The 20,361-nt window shown below is 43.4% G+C and overlaps 1 protein-coding gene across 1 annotated transcript in view; it reads right to left on the bottom strand.

The window, feature by feature from the left end:
- The window catches only part of CNGB3 (cyclic nucleotide gated channel subunit beta 3), a 121,293-nt gene that overhangs the window by 78,876 nt on the left and 22,056 nt on the right, over nt 1–20,361 (bottom strand). The window contains exon 4 of the mRNA XM_077808675.1: nt 11,905–12,025. Coding sequence (XP_077664801.1) covers nt 11,905–12,025 — 121 coding nt within the window. The remainder of the gene's footprint in view (nt 1–11,904; nt 12,026–20,361) is intronic.

The raw sequence follows: 20,361 nt of genomic DNA, 5'->3' as shown, positions 1-20,361 counted from the left end.
TCTTCCAGCGTGAGCAATAGATACAGCTGGGAGCCAAGGCTTTAGAAAACCAAACTGAAGGGGCCACAGAGTACGGAAGACTTTAAAATTGTTACACACATTTCAATACTGAGGAAACTATGGATATAGGGGTGGGAAGCAGGGTTCTCTCTTCCTTTGGATTCAAAGAGGAACTGGAAGAGACACAAGGCCAATCTTCTATATTTTTTATTTTTGGTTTTGTTTTTTAAACAAACCTTGAGGGTTGGCGGTGGGAGGGAGAAGGTTTGGGTTTGGGATGTCCAACATAGCCAGGGAAAGGTAAAGCTGGGTGAAAACACAATTTTTCAGTGTTTAAAGCTGCCTCTTGCATTCTGATCAAGGCACAAATAAGTTCAATATTCACATGAAAATTTGGAGCTAAACCCCCCTTTTCAGGTGTATTCATCAGAGCTGAATTAGGTATATCAAGAATTCATTAGTTTATGGTACCTCAACTTTTATATCCAGAATTGGCAACCCCAAGTTGTCACAAATCATGAGTCAAAAGCTCATGATTGCTTAAAAACCATGAGACTTTAAAATGGGTGCTTTTTGCCTGCTGTGTTTTTGAGTCTATTTAGTGCAGTTGGATCATATTTTACAGCTCTTTTTTTCTGCAACCACAAGGGCTAGATTGCATTTTTTTTAAAGAAAGTAAGATTCCCTCCTAATCATCTAACATCCGAATCTGGACTAAAATGACCAACTCATTACACCTAAACCACTGAACAGCTATCAGATGTTAATGACTTTCAGTTGATTTGATCAATCAGTTAAAGATGAGGGTGCCAATCTCATCACCAAGCACTTGAGACCTCAAATCCCCCATAATTAAGTAAACATGTTTTCATGAAGTCTATGTACCTAGGTAATACTAAATATGTATTAGTAGCTGAGAAGCCATCATATGATTGGGTGCAATCTATAAATTATGTACTGATTAAATCTGCAAGTCTACATTTCAGCAATTGGCTATCAGTGTTTGGTATATTTTTCTATCTCCTTTTTACTAATGAGTTGTCATTTTCAGCTCAGAGGCTCAGATCCACAAAAGAGTTAGGCATTCCAGTATCTAACTTTTAGGTGCCTAGCCACTGAGTGGAAGCCTAGGTTAGGCACAGAGTCCCTGTACAATGCATGGAGAGACACAGGCACTCAAGAATGGGAACCACAAAATCTAGTATGCTAGGCAGGGAGCCTCCTAAGATAGCCATCAGCAGATGCTGGTGAGAGGAGAGTCCTAAATCCCACTCCCCTTTGGTAGTTGAAGGAAGAGACCTCCTTTATAACCTTTAGCTCAGGGGTTAGGGCACTCCAGTTCAATTCCCCCTTCTGCTGAATGAGGAGAAGGGATGTGGACATGAGTTTCCCACCTCCAAGTGAGCAGCCTAGCCACTGTTCTCTGGGATACTCTGCTGTGGAAGTTGTTCTGCTTTATATAAATAATTAAATATGCATGGGAGCAAGTGAGAGGGACTCTAGTGCAGTGGTTGAGGCACTCATCTGGGTGGTAGGAAAACCCATGTTCAGTTTCCTGCTCCTCATCAGGCAGAATATGGAATTGAATGGGGTCTCCCACACCCCAGGTGAGTACCTTACTACTGGGCTAAAGGTTATAAGGGAGTCCTTCTGCCCTGGCTGTTCTGTGTGGAGGGCCCTGCAAATGAGCTGGGTGGAGCACTACCTATCTTCACCTGGTCTGAGGATTGTGCTGTGGCTTGGATGTGAGATACAGGCAGCAGTGCTCACGCCCAGAGGCAGAACTTATGTACTTGGAGAATGTAAACGGTGAAAATTTAGGCATCTCCAGGATTAAGCAGCTGCTGAGCAGGGATTTTGAGGATCTCTGTAGTCCGTAAATTTTGGATTTAGGTATCTAAGTCCTTTTGTGGACCTAGGTCTTAGTGATTGTGGGGGACAAAAATCAAATCCTCTCAGGAGGAAGCAATGGAATAAGGGAAACCAGGAACTCTTCTTGATAAATTCACATCCCTGTAAACTATGCTCAAGTGAGTTGCAAAAAATAAACACATTTTCTTCCTGATAAGCAATCCACATAACTTTTCAATCATGCAACTGACCAGCTAACTGATTTGAGAAAATCAAAGGGCTCATCTACACCAGAAAGTCACTTAACTTTGTGCCTCAGTTTCCCCATATGTATAATGAGACACTAATGAGGGCCAATGAAATATTTGTAAAGTGCTATATGAATTTAAATGTTAAATATAGTCCTTGGAGAAATTACTAGGACTATATCTCAGGGCTTCCTGGTTTGGTTCTCTGCCAAATCCTCTAGATTATGTAGTTTTTAAGGGCTCTTGATATTCAATCTTTTTTCAAAGTTCACTATAACAGCTGTATTTAAAAACAACTTTTAATGCTTTGGACTGTTTCAGTGTGAATAATTTTCAGTCCCTAAAACTTCTCAGACAGATTCTTGAGGAGGTGAGAACATGAAAAATAAATGTGTCAAATTTTGTGTGAGTTTTTGCATAAATATTTTCCTGATTTTTTTCCCCCTTTCCCTTCCTTCCCCAGCTGTAGTCACATCCTTAACTGGATTTAAATAACCACAGACACACCCACTTATTAAATGTAACAGATTTTAAAAAACACCATTAAACTGTCATGACACTCCCATGTATTTCTTTTCCATTCATTTCTGCATAGTACGGTTTCTGTGAACAAACCATGTTTTCTCTTTTAGCTAGCCTCCATAACCTATTAAAATAATTCTTTATAGACAAAATCCACTATTGCCAACATACACAAAGACATCAGTTGCTTTGATCAAAAAGTTGTGAAACTAACTAGAGTTGGACTAAGCAGTCGTGAGGCTTGCATTTGTAAAACCAGCTCTGTTGGGTTTTGGTTTGGCAAGCCAGTGATAGTTTGGAAGCAATTTCCTTGTTATCAAAACCATCAAGGTTCTGGTTCTGCCACACCTTGCATTAGACAAACCAAGGCCCCTGTCCTGCAATCTGCTCTGTGTGGTCAGATCCTCCACCTGCATGGAGCCCCACTGGTGTCAATGGGGCTGCACATGAGCTAAGGGATCTGCCAGCATGGAATAACTTGCAGGATTTAAGCACAAGGTTTTTATAAAATATTACTAGACACATTTTGATTTTTGCAAAACCTGATGCATGGAAGGTGTGTTTAAAATGGCATTTCATGATGAGCTCATGTCCCTCTCTAGACATAAATGAACAATAGTAGGAAGATACTGAAGAGAGCTTCTAAAGTTCTGTTTGCACGTCTCTTTCATTCACCTGTCATGTACAGTTCAGCATGTAGATTGTGAGCTTTCTGGGGCAGGGACTGTTTTATTGGTCTGTGTAGCCCCTAGGCCAATGACCCTTGACTGGAGTTTCTAAGTGTTCCTATTAGACAAATAATAAACCTATAACAACTTAGTATACAAGAAAGAAAGGAAATACAGTAACACTTTATCCAGGGTCTCCTTGCATTCTGCCCATACCCCTCCATTTCAGAGGCTCCCTGCAACAACTCTCCCAACCCACTCCCTCAGGCCAGGGGTTCTGTGTGTCCTCTGTGACCTGCTCCCTTACAATTCTCCCCACTATGCCAGGGGTATATGTGGCCTCCCATTCCCCAATTTCCTCTATGCCAGGGGTTCTGTCTGACCCAATTTTTAGAGCCTTGCAAATCTGTGGCTACCTGCTTTATATTTCTGGATATCTGGAGACCATGTTTGCAGATTGGATGCAGATATAAATTCTGTATCTGTGCAGGGCTCTACCTCCTTTCCCATATCTGTGTGCCTCCCTTCTCTCATACCAGGATTGTGCATTTTCTCCTTCCCATGGCAGCATCTCTGTGCCCCCTCACTTCCCCCATCCCCAGGTCCCTGTTTTTCCTTCCCTGTTTCTGGGTCGCCCCTCTCCCCTCCCCATCCCTCCTGAGGCCCTGCTTTCTCCTCCTCATCTCCACTCTAGGTCCCTGCTTCCATGCCCACCCATCCAGTTCCTCTCTTAGATCCCTGCTTTTTCCCTATGGCCAACTCCAGTCTCTCACCACACTCTTGCCCCCAACCCAGGGAGGCCCTTCCTCCCCAGCTCCCCACTCCTCCCTCTACAAATACTGGAGTACTGTGTCCAGTTTTGGGCCCCACACTACAAGAAGGATGTGGAAAAATTGGAAAGCATCCAGCGGAGGGCAACAAAAATTATTAGGGGACTGGAACACATGACTTATGAGGAGAGGCTGAGGGAACTGGGGATGTTTAGTCTGCGGAAGAGAAGAATGAGGCGGGATTTGATAGCTGCTTTCAACTACCTGAAAGGGGGTTCCGAAGAGGATGGCTCTAGACAGTTCTCAGTGGTAGCAGATGACAGAACAAGGAGTAATGGTCTCAAGTTGCAGTGGGGGAGATTTAGGTTGGATATTAGGAAAAACCTTTTCACTAGGAGGGTGGTGAAACACTGGAATGCGTTACTTAGGGAGATGGTGGAATCTCCTTCCTTAGAAGTTTTTAAGGTCAGGCTTGACAAAGCCCTGGCTAGGATGATTTAGTTGGTGTTGGTCCTGCTTTGAGCAGGGGGTTGGACTAGATGACCTCCTGAGGTCCCTCTCAACCCTGATATTCTATGATTCTATGATACAAGCCTGAACAGTTGCTCCTGGCCAGATTTTCCCAGGATCATCCATTTTTTCTAAGTTTGTGTCCCAGGAAATTACTAAGTCTTCTTAGAACACTAAAAGCCCTGGGTTTTGTTAAATCCATTCCCCTGCCATCTGCCTGCCTTTCCCTCCAGGCTTCCCTTCCATACAAGGGGCCTCCCATTGTAAGATCCCCTGCAGGCAGCACCCCACATGTTCTACTCCGAGGCAGGCTGTGCTTCCTCTGGCCCCCAGGGCACAAACTTTTGGGACCATAGAATCATAGAATCATAGAATATCAGGGTTGGAAGGGACCTCAGGAGGTCATCTAGTCCAACCCCCTGCTCAAAGCAGGACCAATCCCCAATTCAATCATCCCAGCCAGGGCTTTGTCAAGCCTGACCTTAAAAACTTCTAAGGAAGGAGATTCTACCACCTCCCTAGGTAACGCATTCCAGTGTTTCACCACCCTCCTAGTGAAAAAGTTTTTCCTAATATCCAACCTAAACCTCCCCCACTGCAACTTGAGACCATTATTCCTTGTCCTGTCCTCTTCTACCACTGAGAATAGTCTAGAACCATCCTCTCTGGAACCACCTCTCAGGTAGTTGAAAGCAGCTATCAAATCCCCCCTCATTCTTCTCTTCTGCAGACTAAACAATCCCAGTTCCCTCAGCCTCTCCTCATAACTCATGTGTTCCAGACCCCTAATAATTTTTGTTGCCCTTTGCTGGACTCTTTCCAATTTATCCACATCCTTCTTGTAGTGTGGGGCCCAAAACTGGACACAGTACTCCAGATGAGGCCTCACCAACGTCGAATAGAGGGGGACGATCACGTCCCTCGATCTGCTCGCTATGCCCCTACTTATACATCCCAAAATGCCATTGGCCTTCTTGGCAACAAGGGCACACTGTTGACTCATATCCAGCTTCTCGTCCACTGTCACCCCTAGGTCCTTTTCCGCAGAACTGCTGCCTAGCCATTCGGTCCCTAGTCTGTAGCTGTGCATTGGGTTCTTCCGTCCTAAGTGCAGGACCCTGCACTTATCCTTATTGAACCTCATCAGATTTCTTTTGGCCCAATCCTCCAATTTGTCTAGGTCCCTCTGTATCCTATCCCTGCCCTCTAGCGTATCTACCACTCCTTCCAGTTTAGTATCATCCGCAAATTTGCTGAGAATGCAATCCACACCATCCTCCAGATCATTTATGAAGATATTGAACAAAACCGGCCCCAGGACCGACCCCGGGGGCACTCCACTTGACACCGGCTGCCAACGAGACATGGAGCCATTGATCACTACCCCTTGAGCCCGACAATCTAGCCAACTTTCTACCCACCTTATAGTGCATTCATCCAGCCCAGACTTCTTTAACTTGCTGACAAAAATACTGTGGGAGACCGTGTCAAAAGCTTTGCTAAAGTCAAGAAACAATACATCCACTGCTTTCCCTTCATCCACAGAACCAGTAATCTCATCATAGAAGGTGATTAGATTAGTCAGGCATGACCTTCCCTTGGTGAATTCATGCTGACTGTTCCTGATCACTTTCCTCTCATGTAAGTGCTTCAGGATTGACTCCTTGAGGACCTGCTCCATGACTTTTCTGAGGACTGAGGTGACGCTGACTGGCCTGTAGTTCTCAGGATCCTCCTTCTTCCCTTTTTTAAAGACTGGCACTACATTAGCCTTTTTCCAGTCATCTGGGACTTCCCCCGTTCGCCACGAGTTTTCAAAGATAATGGCCAATGGCTCTGCAATCACAGCCGCCAATTCCTTTAGCACTCTCGGATGCAACTCGTTCGGCCCCATGGACTTGTGCACGTCCAGCTTTTCTAAATAGTCCCTAACCACCTCTTTCTCCACAGAGGGCTGGCCATCTATTCCCCATGTTGTGATGCCTAGCACAGCAGTCTGGGAGCTGACCTTGTTAGTGAAGATAGAGGCAAAAAAAGCATTGAGTACATTAGCTTTTTCCACATCCTCTGTCACTAGGTTGCCTCCCTCATTCAGTAAGGGGCCCACACTTTCCTTGGCTTTCTTCTTGTTGCCAAAATACCTGAAGAAACCCTTCTTGTTACTCTTGACATCTCTCGCTAGCTGCAGCTCCAGGTGCAATTTGGCCTTCCTGATTTCATTCCTACATGCCCGAGCAATATTTTTATACTCTTCCCTGGTCATATGTCCAACCTTCCACTTCTTGTAAGCTTCTTTTTTATGTTTAAGATCCGCTAGGATTTCACCATTAAGCCAAGCTGGTCGCATGCCATATTTACTATTCTTTCAACACATCGGGATGGTTTGCCCCTGTAACCTCAACAGGGATTCCTTGAAATACAGCCAGCTCTCCTGGACTCCTTTCCCCTTCATGTTAGTCCCCCAGGGGATCCTACCCATCCGTTCCCTGAGGGAGTCGAAGTCTGCTTTCCTGAAGTCCAGGGTCCGTATCCTGCAGCTTACCTTTCTTCCCTGTGTCAGGATCCTGAACTCAACCAACTCATGGTCACTGCCTCCCAGATTCCCATCCACTTTCGCTTCCCCTACTAATTCTTCCCGGTTTGTGAGCAGCAGGTCAAGAAAAGCTCTTCCCCTAGTTGGCTCCTCTAGCACTTGCACCAGGAAATTGTCCCCTATGCTTTCCAAAAACTTCCTGGGTGGCCCCTTGTATGAAGGGGAAACTCCCAGAGAAAGGCAGGCTGAGGGCAGGGAAACGGGAGGTAGCAAATCCAGGACTTTTAATGTTTTGGGAAGACTTAGTGATTTCCTGGGACACCAACTTAAAGAAAGGACAGTCCTGGAAAAACCTGGACAGGCGGCATCCCTACTGGAGGGAGGGTAAAGTGCTTCTCCTTGGGCCCGGCTCAGGGTGTGGGGGGCTGTGGGGCCCGTCGATGGTTTCACGAGGGAAAGGTGGGCCAGGTCTGGGTATGAGGGGCCCACAGGGGTGCTGGAACAATTTTTATAGTGGGGGTGCTGATGATGGAAACCATCTATTTGGTGTTTGTTATTATAATTTCAAGTCAGAGAGTGCGGCAGCTGCCCTAGTTCCAGCACCATAGGGTGCCCATTGATGTTTTAGTCCTCTCCCCTCATACTCCTTTGTGTGTCACCATTTTAAATGTTAGAAGGGTGTGGAAGAAATGAGCGGCACCAAGCCCCACCCTCTCATGGAGTCCCAGACAGCCCTTCCCCTTGCCCTGGTTTTCTGTACCTAGGAGAGGGGCAACCCTACAGACCCTCCCTATAAGATTCTTTTATTTTTGGAATCCAGGCTTCAGCTGATTTCCATATGTGGCAAGTTAAGCTGTTGCCTCTGATCTCCTTAGAAAGATTCCTCTGTCTACAGAACCAGGCAGTCTGGGGGACCTGATTTTTGCTGTGAATCAGAATTTTCTGGTTTCAGAGTAACAGCCGTGTTAGTCTGTATTTGCAAAAAGAAAAGGAGTACTTGTGGCACCTTGGTTAGTCTCTAAGGTGCCACAAGTACAGAATTTTCTGGTGTTCCAATTTACACCAGAATCAGTAGAGTTGTGCCTATTGGTCCCTAGAACATTCACTAAAATCTTGGCATAGATCAGATGCAGCATTCCAAAGTTAATGCATTACAAACAAAAATATCACTGAGTGTTAGACCTTGCTTTGCTCGGCCAATTATAAGTTTTCTGCAGTGGTTGTGGTTTTTATAAATCATTTTAAGGTCCTTGTCGCACACTGAAAAAGACAAGTTCCAAATTCAAATTTAAAATTGCTAAAACCAAAACGCAACATTTTTACATAGAAAATATGAAAAGGAGCAAAGATTAGATGCAACCTTTGCTGTGTTCATGTGTGTGTATGTGGCAATTTGGTTTTATTCAGTACATAGTGTATATTCCATTTTAAAACTTTTCAGTGTGTCTATACACAGTAATCTTTAAATATCATTACAGCTGCAATTGTCTTGTTATTCCAAGACTTAACTCCTATTAGAATGCTGATAAGATTCTGAATGCTAGACTGTTCTCACTGTCCCTGCTGTGAAGAGACTGCATATACTTAGCCCCCAAGAAGAGATTGCCATATCTCAGCAAAAAGTTATTCATAGAAATAACCCATTGTTTTGTTATAGGTGGGGTGAAAAACAATATATTAATGGACAAGCCAGACTAGTATCGAATCCTTATCTGAATCATTAGGAAACAGACATTAAAGTTTCAGTGACTGAGTCATCATTCAGCTACACAGCACATAGGCCATCTCCCCTTTTTAGACATAATGCTTAGATGTCACTAAGGAATCTACGTCTGCCTACTAAGGAAGCTATGTCTGCCTACTCTTTATTAGTGTCCATCACAATTAATTTTTTTATATTTCAAAATCAGAGTGCTGACATGCAAAGCCCCAAACAGGTCATTTTTCTTGCTAATGGACAAACAGCATCCATGGAAATTTCCAGGGGTGAATACTATCACTGCTAGGAGCTAAGTGACTCATCCAACAAGATAATAAATTGATTTGTTCTTTCGGATGAGATTCACAAAAAAGACAGGAAGTGCTGCATCATGAGTTAAAAGCTAATTTAATACAGATGAATTGGAAGATGGATACAGTACACTCATGACCCAATCCTGTAAATGCTTACACTTGTGAGTAGTTCTGCTGGCTTCAGTGGGATTATGCCCATGACTTATGTTGCTCATATATGTGTTTGCAGGACTGAGCCCTTATACTGCAAGCTACTAGTGGAAAAATCCTCTGTCCCCCACAATTTTTGTATTGTATTGAATACACTGCCAGTGCTCTAACAATTTAAAAAAAATTAAACTGTCTCTAATGCAAGCATTTATTGATCTGTTATAACCATAACAGTGCAGCTTTTGTGAAGTGTGGGTTGTCTGGGGTCATGTGTGCATCAGCCTTTACATACACAAAATGTAGCATCTGATCCATAGTATGTCCATTCAGGGCATTCCAACATGCATACTCATGACTTCTAATCCTACAGAAGAGCAATCATCCCCTTATTATGCTTTGACTCTTAGTGGGTAATAAATAGATATTCTATGAAAAACAAAATATAGTGGGCAAAACAGGGCATACCTACAGGAGTTAAGAAAAATCTACTTCACAGGCTGACTCTTCTCTCCTGTTAATTAAGCAGTACACGCTTTTATTGTTTCACAAGCATATTGTTTCACAAGCATGTTAACCATGGTGACACAACTCAAAAAGGAACAGCAGGCCTATAATCACATACAAAGCAATGGCACAATGAATGCGCTTTACCTGGGTTTTTATTGTTGATCTGTTGATTCACATTTAAATTGCCAAGTTATTTATAAGATTTCCAATCATTCTAGTGGGAGTATTTGTGTCAAATATATTCTTTCTAGAGGAGTGTGCATTACTATTTTGCTCATTTATTCCTGGTTGTTGTACTAAGAGCTCTCTTGCTGAAAACCAGGAAATAGTTAATCTTCTCTATAAATAGCAGGTCAGGGAATGACTGCTTCTTTGTATTCTGGATAGTTATAAAGTATGATGAGTAAATGTAAGCAGGAGGAATTTTCATCTGGCTCTGTGAGCATACGCATAATGGTTATAGTTCAAGCATACTCCTTTTCCAAGATTTGCATTTATTTTTAACTTAAAAATGACAACAAAACATAAATTGAAGCTGGAACTTTCTCCAAGCTTGGTTGCATTACTAATAAATGGGATGATGAAGCGAGCAACAAAAGACATTGTGGACAGCGTAAAATGGATTAGCTGAGATGAGTCACTGGACCTGACTTTGCCAACAACATTGCTTTATAAGTATGCTGCAGAATGGAATTACTGTGCTTACAGAAGTAGAACAGTGAGCAGCAAAACTGGATTGAAAGTAAATGCAGAGAGAACCAAGATTATGAAGGTAGGAGGTTGGGCAACAGATGCAAAGCTGTACGTGGATGGAAAAGAAAATCTAACAGAGTTCCGCTATCTAGGGAGTGTGGTGACATTTGAAAGTGGCTGTGCTTAAAGATTTTCCTATGAAATTAGGAAAAGCAAACACCACTTTTGGAAGGATGAACAATATCTGGTCAAACAGAGGTCTCCACACCAAACTAAAGGTCAGATTATACCATTTGATTGTAGTGTGCTCAGTACAATACAGCGCAGAGACTAGCCAATGCTAGTAGCTAACAAAGAGATTGGAGGCTGCTCATCACAGATGGCTCAGAAAGATACTAAATATGTCATGGAAAGACAGAATAACAAATGTAAGAGTAAGGGAGCTCACAGAGCAGGACATGTTATAAAATATCATACAGAGAATGCTCAGGCATCTGGGTCATATACTCCATATTAATGATGGGAGAGATGCTAAGGAGTAGCTGAGGGTGGCAAGAGAAAGTGAGGAAGGCCAAAGGAAGAACTGGTGGGAGACAGTGACAGAGGATATTCAATGTGCTAGTTTCAACTGGGAAGAAGTACCATGACTAGGGAGTGATTGTAATCAGTGGGGGACTGCCCAATATGTCAGTGGCACAGGAGGAACTGAGGTCTAAAGTAATTCACTGAGGACAGCAAATTGCTCTTATCAGTGCTTGAATTGAGGGTGAGGTGGGTGGGAATAGCTAGATTAGCATACTGAGTACAGGTGAAGTTATCAAAAGTGCATGATACATGAGAAATTTCATTTGTGGTGGCATGCTGATGGTTGTCATAGAATTACAGGAGATAACAGTAATATATTCAGGTTCTTATATTGTGTCATTACCATGCTATCTGAGGGCCTAATAGAGAACTGTAATATAATAGACTTGGAAAAATTAAATTTTAATAGTAAACATCAATTTCACTGTACGCACACAAACCAACAAAAATTTTCAATCGATATTTGGAATTTACAGAGCAAAAATGTTATTTGAAAGCTTATTTTGATTTAAGGTTATTTACTTTGTCAACATCACATTTTAAAATATACAATCCATGTTATAAAGCTTTAATTCTTTTGAATCTGTCATTAAATAAACAATAGCTGACTCCCCCCCCCATAATTTCCCACAACTGTGAAATATAAATAAAAATAGGAAAAAAAAGCTTTAAAACCATACCTTAGTGCAATTGTGACAATTGAAATTGATAAAAATAAAAAATGCTTATAGAAACATTCAATCTATCAAAATTAAAATTAAATTCTGCCAAGCCTAAGTACAGGACACAGCAGTGTAAAGTTATTACCAGATGTCAAGAAGAAAAATCAACAATCTTTTATAGTAATTACTTACTTAGCATCCTCATCTTTGTCATTATTGGGCTGTTGACTCTGTTCCTGAATTGTCCCAGTTGGTTCTGCTGACTTTTCAGTCTTTCGGGACACAGGTGATTTTGCTGGAGCTGTGTCTACATCTGAAACAGACAGTAATATTTAAATCACTATTTTAGAACAGCTAATGAAAAGGGGCATCTTAGATGCTATTGCTGCTTTTATGGACAAGTCCACAAGTTACATATTTGGGAGTCTCAGTTTTCTGAACAACTTCCTGCATAGATTTGATTTAATAGCAGTTACACCAAAAAGGTTGATGATGAGTGTATCCTGTGGAAGAAGTCTATCACTGCGGTTTATCAGTATTGATTTGTTGGTAGCTCTCAAAACAACAATGATAAGTTCAAACAACTAGGACACCTTCAGTGTTATAGGATGGTTGTGTATATATGACCATCAGATCATATAGTTTGAAAAATCCAGGATGGTAAAACAAAGAGAAGATTCCACCTGGCTTCTTTGCTTTTGCATGGTTCACATTAGGGAAAATTCATACGAAAGCATTTTGTTCTTAATTTAATCTTCTCTTGCCTTAGCCTGAAGAACAGACCTGCCTGTCTCCTGTGTGAACCACTGTTGAAATGTCACCTAAAAATGTGTACATGTAGAGCTTTTTGTTCTTTAAAGAAAAACGGAATTTACAATTCACTTAGTTTTAAAAGGAAATTGGAGCTAGGTTTTGCTTTTACGTTTGAATATTGTAAGTTCCCCTGACCTTTATCCTATGTAATTCCTTTCTCTAATTAGTCTTAGTTGATATTTTAATTTTCATACTGAAAAATCATCTGACAACGGACATGATCCCAGCCTTAATAAATACTGTAAGTGTAATGTGATAGGGAAAAAGCCTGGCAGCTAGATCATAACAAATCTTGAGCCTTTCTTGTGTATATACTGTATTCAATTTTAAGATGCAAGGGAGTTGAGGAGAAAAAAAAGTCAAGCCACACATAATCTTTAGATAAAAAAAGATTAATTTTATGATGAATGTTAATCTCTGTGTACAAGAGTTGGTGTGCATCAGTATGGCTTTTCAGAGGTGCACAGCCATTCACTGCAGTGAACTGTCCAGTTCCCAAGTCACAAAGCCATTGTTTGCAATAGTATTTGAAAAGAAGCCCTAATGTAAGAAAGTAGGGCAGTTTGGTGACTAAAAACAGAAAAAAAACTAAAAATGACGCTGAACTGGACCATAGAGTGACATTAACTGGTCAGCAAACCTCATCTTAACAGGAGAGGAGACTAGGATACCACAGTTGTACACAAGGCAGCTTAATTTAATAGATAATTTTAAAACCTACATTCACAATTTAACAAGCAGGGAGAAAAACAATGCATGAATTCTAAACAAGGTAAAGAAGTTACTCTTTGAGCTGATACCTATCAGTTCTCTTAGGGCCAGATCCACGAAGGGATTTAGGTATCTCAGTCTCAGTCTTATACACCACTGGGATCCACAAACTCCCCACTCAGCTGGTGCCTCAGCCTGCAGATATCTAAACTCACTTGACACCTAAACTTTTGCTGTAAAAGCTCTGTAAGCACCTCAATTTTTGCATCAGGGCATGCATGTTGCTGCCTCACTCTAGGCATCCAAATGCCTGAACCCCAGCGTGATCCCAAACCAGGGGAATAGAGGTGTTCCTCCGCCTTTCTTGTCTGCCTTTTCAGTAGGCATACTCAGAGGCTGCCTAACTCCACATATAATCCCTGGAGAAGGGGATGACCTCCCTTTATAATCCAATGGTTATTACACTCACCCAGGCTCTGAAAGATCCTAGTTCAATCTCCCCCTACCCCCCGGAGGAGAGATTTGATCTGGCATTCCCCACCTCTCAGGTAAGTGGCCTAACCACAGGGGTACTCCGATATAGGAATCTCTCAGTATCTCTTGTTGAAGCTGTTCCTCTTTAATTGGGCCAGAGAGTGAGAATCAGTCTATAATCTAGTGATTATGGCACTAACTAGAGAGCTGAGAAACCCCTCTTCAAGTCTCTTCTTCTCAGGCAGAGTGAAGAACTGAACTGAGATCTCATGCATTCTGGGTAAGTCCACTAACCTGTGGGCTAAAGGCAGGTCCTGCTCCTTATGGTTGTTTTGTGTGGAGTTAGGCCGGCACCTAACTTCTCACAAGAAATAACTTAGGGTATGTCTACACTACCCACAGGATTGGTGGGCAGCGATTGATCCAGTGGGGATCGATTTATTGCGTCTAGTATAGATGCAATAAATCAATCCCCTAGCGCTCTCCCGTCAACTTCTGTACTCCACCTAAACTGTTCCTCTCCAGGAGAAGGTTCCTGGCTGTGAATTATAAGCTGAAACAGGCACCTCCCTGCAGCCTGAATTTAGGGGCTGAACTTGGTGAACACTCCTTTCTGCAGCGGTTAGCTCAGGCATCAGCCTACCTAGCACGTTGGCTTTTGTGGATGTTTTTAAGGGCAAGATTTTTAAAGGTATTTAGGCACGTAGTGGAATTTTCAAAAGCACCTAGATGCCTAAAACTCATTCATTTCAAGGGGTGATTGGTGCCTAGATGCCTTTGAAAATCCTACTAGGCATCTAAATAATTTTTTAAAAATCTGACCTGAGATGCCTCTCTCTCCCCATGCATTGTATAGGGAGTTTAGGTGCCTAACTCAGGCTTTGTGGATCCCATTAGTGTTTCAGTGATTTTTCTAGGCACCTAAACATCCCTTTGTGGATCTAGCCCTCAGTTACAGGTCTTCCTGTGAATGCTGAAGAACTGGAGGGTCAGGGGACTGAAGGGTATCTTCCCCCATGCAGAGGCACAACTTACATGCAACAAAGCTCACAAAAAGTAAGAAACAAATTGGAACAAGCCAAAGCTATTTAACTGAAGTTCATAGATTCCAAGGCCAGAAGGGAGCACTGTGATCATCTAATCTTACCTCCTGTATAATACAGGTTATAGAACTTGCCCAAAATAATTCCTAGAGCAGATCTTTTAGAACATCCAACCAGGGTTCAAAAATTGCCAGTGATGGAGACTCCACCATAACCCTTTGTAAATTGTTCCAATGGTTAGTTACTTTTACTGTTAAAAATATATACCTGTTTTCCAGTCTGAATTTCCCTTAAACTTCCAGCCATTGGATTGTTATATCGTTCTCTGTTAGATTTGAGAGCCTGTTATTAAATATTCATTCCCCAAGAAGGTAATAATAGACTATAATTATTCAACCCTTAACATTCTCTTTGTTAAACTAAATAGATAGATTCAAAGAGCTCAAGAAAAGGAGTACTTGTGGCACCTTAGAGAATAACAAACTTATTTGAGCATAGCTCACCTTAAGTGATCACTCTCGTTACAGTGTGTATAGTAACACCCATTGTTTCATGTTCTCTCTATATATAAATCTCCCCACTGTATTTTCCACTGAATGCATCTGATGTAGTGAGCTGTAGCTCACGAAAGCTTATGCTCAAATAAATTTGTTAGTCTCTAAGGTGCCACAAGTACTCCTTTTCTTTTGCAAATACAAACTAACACGGCTGCTACTCTGAAACCTGTCAAAGAGCTCAATCACTATAAGGCATGTTTTCTAACCCTTTAATCATTTTTGTGGCTCTTCCCTGAACCCTCTCCAATTTATCAACATCCTTCTTAACCTTTGGGCACCAGAGCTGGACACAGTATTCCAGCAGTGGCCGCTCCAGTGTCAAATACAGAGGTAAAATAACCTCTCAGCTCTTACATGAGATTCCCCTATTTATGCATCCTATGATTGCATTAGCTCTTTTGGCTACATCATAACACTGGGAGCTCATGTTCAGCTCATCATCCACCACACCCTGAAATCTTTTTTAGACTCACTGCTTCCCATGTTAGAGTCCCCCATCCTGTAAGTTTGACCCATATTCTTTGTTCCTAGATGAATACATTTATATTTAGCTGTATTAAAATGCATATTGTTTGCCTGCAGCCAGTTTACCAAGCAATCCAGATCATTCTGAATCAGTGACCTGTCCTCTTCAATATTGACCCTTTCCCCAACTTTTGGGTCATCTGCAAACTTTATCATTGATAATTGCATATTTTTTTCAGGTCATTGATAAAACATTAAATAGCATAGGGGCCAAGAACCAATCCCTAAGAGACACCAGTAGAAACACGTATACTTCATGATGGGCTAATGTAGTGCCCATCTTTAAAAAAGGGAAGAAGGAGGATCCTGGGAACTACAGGCCAGTCAGCCTTACCTCAGTCCCTGGAAAAATCATGGAGCAGGTCCTCAAGGAATCAATCCTGAAGCACTTACACGAGAGGAAAGTGATCAGGAACAGTCAGCATGGATTCACCAAGGGAAGGTCATGCCTGACTAATCTAATCGCCTTCTATGATGAGATTACTGGTTCTGTGGATGAAGGGAAAGCAGTGGATGTATTGTTTCTTGACTTTAGCAAAGCTTTTGACACGGTCTCCCACAGTATTCTTGTCAGCAAGTTAAAGAAGTCTGGGCTGGATGAATGCACTATAAGGTGGGTAGAAAGTTGGCTAGATTGTCGGGCTCAAGGGGTAGTGATCAATGGCTCCATGTCTAGATGGCAGCCGGTATCAAGTGGAGTCCCCCAAGGGTCAGTCCTGGGGCCGGTTTTGTTCAATATCTTCACAAATGATCTGGTGTGGATTGTACTCTCAGCAAATTTGCGGATGATACTAAACTAGGAGGAGTGGTAGATACGCTGGAGGGCAGGGATAGGATACAGAGGGCCCTAGACAAATTGGAGGATTGGGCCAAAAGAAATCTGATGAGGTTCAACAAGGATAAGTGCAGGGTCCTGCACTTAGGACGGAAGAATCCAATGCACCACTACAGACTAGGGACCGAATGGCTAGGCAGCAGTTCTGCGGAAAAGGACCTAGGGGTGACAGTGGACGAGAAGCTGGATATGAGTCAACAGTGTGCCCTTGTTGCCAAGAAGGCCAATGGCATTTTGGGATGTATAAGTAGGGGCATAGCTAGCAGATCGAGGGACATGATCATTCCCCTCTATTTGACATTGGTGAGGCCTCATCTGGAGTACTGTGTCCAGTTTTGGGCCCCACACTACAAGAAGGATGTGGAAAAATTGGAGAGAGTCCAGCGAAGGGCAACAAAAATGATTAGGGGTCTGGAACACATGAGTTATGAGGAGAGGCTGAGGGAACTGGGATTGTTTAATCTGCAGAAGAGAAGAATGAGGGGGGATTTGATAGCTGCTTTCAACTACCTGAGAGGTGGTTCCAAAGAGGATGGTTCTAGACTATTCTCAGTGGTAGAAGATGACAGGACAAGGAGTAATGGTCTCAAGTTGCAGTGTGGGAGGTTTAGGTTGGATATTAGGAAAAACTTTTTCACTAGGAGGGTGGTGAAACACTGGAATGCGTTGCCTAGGGAGGTGGTGGAATCTCCTTCCTTAGAAGTTTTTAAGGTCAGGCTTGACAAAGCCCTGGCTGGGATGATTGAATTGGGGATTGGTCCTGCTTTGAGCAGGGGGTTGGACTAGATGACCTCCTGAGTTCCCTTCCAACCCTGATATTCTATGATGTTTCCCTGTTAACCATAGCATTTTTGAGACCTATCTGTTAGCCAGTTGTTAATCTCTTTAATGTGAGCATATTCTTGTGGGAACATGACAGACTCCATCGCTAACCTTTCTTCTATCACTGTGAGGTTCAAATTTCTGAGAATTTTTCAAAAATAAAACCTCTCATACAACATTTCTTCAGAACCTATTAAATACAATCCAAAGGATGTTAGTTTATTTTTTCAATGGAGCACACATGACTTCTGGGGACAACTCCCATTCATGCTAATGATACATATATTAAAATAGACCCAACTACATAGCTGCATTTTTTTTCCCACTGCATTCACCCGATGAAGTGAGCTGTAGCTCACGAAAGTTTATGCTCAAATAAATTGGTTAGTCTCTAAGGTGCCACAAGTCCTCCTTTTCTTATAGCTGCTAGGGACTTTTCTGTCCAAGTTTAATTTAATTTAATTTAATGGAAAATAGCTAATTTGTCAAAAAGAAAATTGACATTTCCCACAGAAATTTCCCTTAAACAATCAAAAATCTGAAAATTTTAGCCAGTTAACAAAATCCTGAAATTTTGATGAATGCTTCCCATTCCCCCACTTTCACCTAAACTTTTTGTGTAGGGGTGGGTAGGCTGAGATTTGGGGAAATGGACATTTCCAAAACAGCTCTACTCAATAGTTTTGGTTTGGACTCTTAAAACAAACAGAAAAACTGTTTGTAAGGATTAATGTTTAGAATTTTTGTATCTGGACATGAACCCAAGTATTTCCAGAACAAGTGAACTTATGACATTAGGATATAATGTCTATACTGTACTCCAGTGGAAGGGTTGTGTCTTGCACTATTAAAGGTGCTGTCATTAGGACAAGCTGTTAAACCAAATTCTTTCTGCTTATGTCTTGCGGAAATTCCAGACAGATACTAATAATCCCATGATACTTCTTGCAAGGAGGTAGAAATAACCCTAGTAACTGATAGGTTTCAGAGTAACAGCCGTGTTAGTCTGTATTCGCAAAAAGAAAAGGAGTACTTGTGGCACCTTAGAGACTAACCAATTTATTTGAGCATAAGCTTTCGTGAGCTAAGTCTCTAAGGTGCCACAAGTACTCCTTTTCTTTTTTCCTAGTAACTGAGTCACCATTCCTCCTTCCAATAAAACTTAACAAAACCAGCTGCCAGATAAGCTATATGTTCATCCCTTTCCCAGTCCTTGGTGCTCAAGGTGGGCCAGGACTGAGTGCACTAGACTCTTTGTATTCCCTATTCTCTATCGGTATGGTTGCCAGGTGTCCGTTTTTTGACTGGAACGCTCAGTCGAAAAGAGATCCTGGCGGCTTCGGTCAGTACTGCTGACTGGGCCATTAAAAGTCTGGTTGGCTTGGGGCTGGCAGGCTCCGTACCTGGCTCTGTGTGGCTCCCTGGAAACAGTGACATGTCCCTCTGTTCCTAGGCAGTGGGATGGCCACGGAGTCTCCTTGAGCTGCCCGAGGTGAGCGTTGCTCAGAGCCTGCACCCCGAAACCCCTCCTACACCACTGCCCCAGCCCTAAGCTCCTTCCTGCATCCAAACTACCTCCCAGAACCTGCACCCCCTCCTGCACCCCTACCTCCTGCCGACCTCCCTCCTGCACACAAACTCCTTCCCAGAACCCGTGCCCCAACCTCCTGCCCCGAGCCCTCTTCTGCACCCAAACTCCTTCCTGGAGCCCATGCCATGAACCCCCTCCTGTGCCCCAACCCCCGCCTCAGCTCCCAACCCCTTCCTCCACTCTAAATCCCTCAGACCCAACCCCACCCGCACCCCCAACCAGAGCCCTCAGCCCCCCCACACACACCCTAACCCCCTGCCCCAGCCCAGAGCTCCCTCCTGCACCCTGAACCCCTCATTCCCATCCCGGAGCCCGCATTCCCAGTCCCCAGCCCGTACCTCCTCCCACACCCCAACCCCCTGCCTCAGCCCAGAGGTGTGCAATTAGAAAGTTGGCAACCCTAACAATCGGCCAGGCAAAAAGGGCTTCATTAGAGCTGACCTGCTCTCACTTACAGTAGGGGCCAGATAAATCTGTGACTGCCCCAGAATACAGGAAGCATAAAGGTGTCTTAAAAGTAAGCTCAGGAATGGAAGAACTCAGAATCAGACCCTTAATGTCCCTGCTGAGTGTCAGCTGTTGCTGAGTGGGTTAACAGAAGCAGCATTTGTAGGGCTCTGTGTTTGTCATGGAGGTCACGGAAATCACAGGTTTTCCGCAACCTCCGTGACTTCTGCAGCGGTCAGTGTGCCTGACCCCAGGGCTGCCCAAGCAGCTGGCTCTGGGGCCAGCTGTTCAGGTAGCCCCAGGGTCAGCCACATTGGCTGCTGCTGGAGCCGTTTTGCAGCCAGCCGCTCAGGTGGCCCCACAGCCAGTCACAGTAGCTGCTGCTGGAGTGGCCCCGGGGCCAACCACACTGGCCACCGCTGGGGCCGCTGGCCCCAGGGACTCCCCAAACAGCGACTGGTGCAGCTGGCCCCGGGGACCATCTGAACAGTGGTCCTGGCGCGGCCAGAGCAGCCGCAGCTCAGCAGCCCCTGGCAGATGGTGCCAATGGCCCTGTCCCCCCCCCCCAGCAGCGGTCCCCCAGATGCCCTCCTCAATAGTGGTCCCCAGGGGTGGTCCCCCCACCAATGCTCCCCCCCCCAAGATTTTGTCAGGGGTATTTATAAGTCATGGCTAGGTCTTAGGATGTGAATTTTTGTTTATTGCCCGTTTATTGTCCATGACTTTTACTAAAAATACCCATCACTAAATCGTAGCCTTAGTCATTTGCCTCCAAATGTCACTGTACTGCTAATAACTAACATCATTCCATAAAGGCCTATGAAACACTGT

Source organism: Eretmochelys imbricata, chromosome 2 (assembly GCF_965152235.1).
Source record: "Eretmochelys imbricata isolate rEreImb1 chromosome 2, rEreImb1.hap1, whole genome shotgun sequence".
Taxonomy (NCBI): domain Eukaryota; kingdom Metazoa; phylum Chordata; order Testudines; family Cheloniidae; genus Eretmochelys; species Eretmochelys imbricata.
The sequence above is the reverse complement of the archived record's forward strand: the minus strand, read 5'-3'. Positions and strand labels throughout refer to the sequence as shown.